The sequence below is a fragment of the Atta cephalotes genome (genome assembly GCF_000143395.1).
Source record: "Atta cephalotes unplaced genomic scaffold scaffold00054, whole genome shotgun sequence".
Lineage (NCBI taxonomy): Eukaryota > Metazoa > Arthropoda > Insecta > Hymenoptera > Formicidae > Atta > Atta cephalotes.
The window spans coordinates 1,450,751-1,455,942 of NW_012130118.1; the positions used below are offsets into that span (position 1 = coordinate 1,450,751).

General features: G+C 38.8%; 1 protein-coding gene across 1 annotated transcript; it reads right to left on the reverse strand.

The window, feature by feature from the left end:
• Positions 1 to 613: 613 nt before the first annotated feature.
• On the reverse strand, positions 614 to 3,983 carry LOC105623201 (arginine/serine-rich coiled-coil protein 2). The gene is made up of 5 exons (XM_012204600.1): positions 3,921 to 3,983; positions 3,477 to 3,557; positions 2,127 to 2,254; positions 1,272 to 1,938; positions 614 to 1,183 (listed from the first exon to the last, which is right to left on the reverse strand). The coding sequence occupies exons 1-5, from the start codon at positions 3,981 to 3,983 to the stop codon at positions 884 to 886; spliced, it is 1,239 nt and encodes a 412-aa protein (XP_012059990.1). The 3' UTR covers positions 614 to 883.
• Positions 3,984 to 5,192: the final 1,209 nt, after the last annotated feature.

Sequence of the window (5,192 nt, forward strand, 5' to 3'; positions counted from 1 at the left end):
CTTGTCAGTACTTTAAAAAAAATTAGTTGTATTTTATAGTCGTAGTAAGTATATACAAGAAGAGAATATACAATATATATATATATATATATATATATATATGTATTCTATCGTCGTTCGCGTTTGAGTTTTGTTTCGTTCTTTCTTTTAATATTAGTTTCTTTCATCGAAATAAGTTAGAAAATAATAATTTCATAATTCTATACGCTTATTCTTTGCATACTCTCTGCTCAAAACTCAAATTATTTTCTTATATAACTTAAATTATAGAGAATAAGATCGATTATATATACCTTAAAATGAGGTGAGGATTACAAAAATAAACAAATTCAACAGAATATTTATAAATTTCATTGATCAACAATATAGTGAATTTGCTTACTTTTGTAATTTTATAACTTATTTCAAGACTATATAATTGACTGAATTTTTAACAAGAATTCTTATTAAATAAGAATTGTTATAATAATTTACTAATACCTAATAGAAAGTTGAAAAAATTCAGGCATGAATTTATCTAAATCCATCTAGAAAGGAAAAAGGGGATCAGACGATGTAGGAGGAATAAATTTCATTCGTAGATAAATAATCTTTTTAAAAGATTTTTTTTTAGATAATCTTAATAAATTTATTTTTAGTGCTTACAACGCGCAAATACATAACTCGATTACAATCATATGGTGAACTCTGAACTTGGATTAGCTGTAGTCCGCTATCGTCATCCCCAATTCGCAGAAAAGACTTGGAAATAATGCGATCCGGTAAAAAAAAAAAACCGAATCGACATAAGGTCGCTGAACTGGCAAACGTAATTCTATCTGCGCCAATATATCTACCAATATTATAAATGTAATTAAACAATGGGTCTGAAGTTCAAAAGTTTTTATCGTGGAAATTGATAGCCACCGGTTGCATAACCTAATCCAACGCCACGTTGCGTGTGCGTAGTAGCACGCGCTACTTCGTATTGTTGCTCCATATTATTGAACATTTCCTCTTGCTTTTTCAGAATATCCGGTTTGGCTCCTACTGCCGGTGCGTTAGGTAGATCGCCCTTAATACCCATCAGTCGTTTAAACTTGGCTGTCACCTTCCCATCCTGATCGTGCGTGAAAGTCGTCCCCATCCACGTATTAGCAGTGGAAGCCGCAGTCGACGTACTATTACCGTCATCCTGCTTCGACTGCAAAGAGATAAACGCGATTGTAGAATGAGATTGCGTGTCGGACACATATCTATTAAGGATACTACTACAGTTGGATAATCATCACCTTGTTTGCCCAAAGTAGCTTCCTCTTTTGGATCTGCTCCGCGTACTTGCCCTGCGTCGCCGTCGCCAGCGGATTGTAGTAATTTTGTTCGCCATGAACACCACCAGGCATCATCACAGTATCGCCGCCCTCCGGCGGCTTCAACTCTATGCCTAGTTTCTCCAACTGAGCCAGTTTGTTTCGTCCCTTTTCCTCCCGATAACTCATCGTTCTAAACGGTAGCTGTGGTGCGCGGTCCCTCGATCGCGACCTCGATCGCGTGCGATCCCTCTCCTTGTGGTAGCTCGAACGCTCGTCCCGATATCGATCTTTGGACCGCTCGTCTCTGGAATGTCGTCGATCCCGTTCATTGCGGTCACTGCGATCCCTGCGTCTATCCCTGTCGTTTCTGTCGCGATTACGATCCTTCCGGTCATCCCTATAATGATGATCTTTGTCGCTCCTCTCTCTATCATCACTTTTCTCATCTTTAGACGATCCGAGAGACGTTTTGCGCTTGTCGTCATCCCGATTCCTGCGATCTCTGCTTCGGTCCCTGTGATTATTATCACGCTGCTTTCGATCATCATAACGGCGACCTTTGTCAGACGAATGACGATTTCGATCGCTACGGTCCCCTCGTCTATGATCATCTTTCGAACTCGTATGATTCTCATGATCACCTCGCCTGTAAAACGATTACGTTCTGCAGGGGTATACCACACAGATGCGTATTATTATTCTGCACATGTGACAGGTGTATAATTTCGATATAGTTTTAGTGAGATATATCAAAATTACTGTTTTCATAACAAATTTGATATCCGTAAAATATCTTTAACACCTGTACTATATATAATTAACAAACCAGCCTACCTCTGGTCTGATGGAGAAGGCAAAGCTCGAGAAGATTCTATTCTTGAGCCAAAGGTAGACTGAGCCGTTGTAGGACTGTTTGCGCGTTCGCTACTAGATTCCCTTGACGAATTGTTGTTATTGCTCTCCTAGAGAAAAGAAAAAAATTATCAATTTTAATATGGATCTCTCTTACATATTCCACTATGAAAGAAATAGCTCTTAATTCCTACCACAAAAAACTATTTTAGAATGCGTAATTTCAATACACGCAAAGTTCAATTCTTTGACAATTAATAATATGTATATATTAGAAAACCTACACTTTAAGAGAGAAAATACTCTTACACATAGTAAGTATAAAAAGTATATAAAGTACTTTTATACTTTTTATATTTACACAAACTTGAAGAATTTCTCTCTATAAAAAGTGGAAATTCAATTTTTTTTGCATCAATTCTTCTTGGTTGTACTTGATACAAAAGATCAGCAACACTTTGCGTGTCACTCTAAACAATACAATTTGTGTACGCTAATTATCGAGATAATTACCGAAGTAATAAGTAAAATGAATCAATAAAACAATCATGTCACAAAAAGGAAAGAGAGAAAAGAGAGAAAGAGAGAGAAAGAGAAAGAGAGAGAGAGAGGAATATGAGGGCCCTTCACATCAATCTGCCTCTGCAGTTAGTTATCACCCGAGTATATACTTGTACATGTGATTTCTTTGATGATTGATGTTTTGTTAGTGTTACCTTCTGCTAGCTTCCTCTACTCACCTCTGTCTTCGGAATAGGACTTGGGGGTAGTCTTGAAAGACCCTCACACAGCATAGACCTTGCCGAGATGCGGAGATATTGTATCATGTATTACCAACAGAGCTACGTGTTAATATTGTCTCACGAAATGGCACTATTCCCATTTACTTATCATTTAAATCATTTTAATTATGTGAATGATAGCCTGATTATCCTGCGTTCAATAAGATTTCAAGGTCCTGTCTTATTTGTATTTCAACTATGAACGTTAAATATAGACTTGTACAATAATAGTTTCGATAAGGAATACAGCTTGTACCCAATCATAATCCTAACTATACCGACAATACCAAGTAAGCCGAATATAATTGGAACCTTTGTCAATGTACGAACATTTTTTCCTGTCTTGAAAATTTATTTCTTACAGCATTAACCAATTGATTGTTGACATGACTTTGCTAAACCGGATACTATCCCCTTTATGTATCAGGCCTAAGATTTTTTCATGTACATACAGCACCCGTAAAGTCACTGTGGTATCTTCTTAGGCATTGTCCGAATGTTTCGTACTTAACAACTAATTAAGAATTAGCGGCGTGTGGTTTTACTATACCTCACTCATGTCCATTTGTACCGGATCGTAGTTGGCGTCGCTCGCCCTTCTGTTTGTCTCTTCCTGTTCCTGAGGTGGCGTCTAGAAATCGAGATTAATTATTTCCAACTAAAGTTACTTAAAGTATATACTGCTACATTCACCGCGGTAATTCTACCTTTGTTGCTTATGCGCGATGATTCGTAGAGAGTTGCAAAAGAGAGCACAATCGCGTTTCCAAACATCTCTAGGTGTAAACCGCGGCGTTGCGCGCGCGCGCGTGTGTGTGTGTGTGTGTGTGTGTGTGTGTGTGCATGCGTGTGGTGGCATACGCAACACGCATAGCATAGCGAAGCTATATCTCGAGCAGTATGTATCGCATACTGTTTCGAATTTTGAGTAGCCACGGCGATATCGACAACAACGTTGTCGATGACGGGTAATTGAGTCCTCGAATTTCCTTACCTTCGTGTCGTCCGAATTATTGCTGTTATCGCCGTCACTGGCGTAATTCGCCAACGAATCCATAATGGCGCGTGAAACGCTCAATTGTCCCACTGATGTTGACTACAATCGGAGTAATCGGACGAATCGGACGACTACTGGTGATTGATGTCGGCTGACGGCGGTCGGCGGCTACGGCCGAGTCACTAGTGTAAGCTTATCACTTGTGTCGCAAAGGATCACTGGCTGACGGCTGATGACTATTCGCTACTCGCATCAGTCGCATCTCGCGACTCACAATGCAACATTGCGACAAACGACGTAACGCGCAGCGTCAAATATGCGCCGATTCTTTCAACACGCACGCTCGCCATTGGTCGGTTGAGCCGGATCAAAATGCCGCTGCGATTGCTGCGAATTGTCCGAACATTGTATCACGTCATTGGCCGCCCCATTGACGAGATACTAAGAATTCGGAGAGACACTATTCGCGCTACTTGGACGCAAACCTATTCTTGGAGTCAATAGCGCGATAGCGTTAGCAAGATGATCCTTCATGAACGATCCTAGCGTAGCGTTGGTAGCGTTATTGCGTTATTTAACCAGAGAGATATAGGGCGATTGTTACCAACGCCGATTAACTTAATTGATGATTCATTCATTCAGCAGAATTATTATTATAGATAGAAGATTTTCATTACTTTTATCACAGGTAAGAACGCAAAGATAGAAGTATATCACGAAGAGATAAGATTAAGAATGATATATAGTCTTGCTGTTGACTACACTTGATTGAATTAATCGACATTAATCGGTAACAGTCGCCCATATATTCGTCGAGATTAATGTAGGGGATTCTGTTTTTAATCACCAAGCAAACTTTTCTCTATAATTAAAATTTTTAAGGTTTTGTAAAGTATTTGTAAGGTAAATTTTTTATTTTCTCGTAGTGAATAACAGAACGCAATCTCAATTGCAATCTCTATAGGTTTGTTCGCGTCGCATGCTCTAATATGCTCCTGCTATAGCTCCTACTCACTTCAACGAGCGCGTTAGAGAGTGAGTAAATGCTACGGTAGGAGCATTTTAGAGCATGTTAGAGCATGCGAACAAATCTTATGATAGCTTTCCGCTAGGCCGGAGTGAACAATGTTAATTAGAAATCAAAAAATTAATAGTTACAGTAAGTAAATTAATTAAAAAGAGAACGATTGTTGATTTCAGAAGAAGAAGTATATCTACATCCAATAAGAACTTTAAGCATTTGCAGCGGAATAATAATTTTTTTCCGTA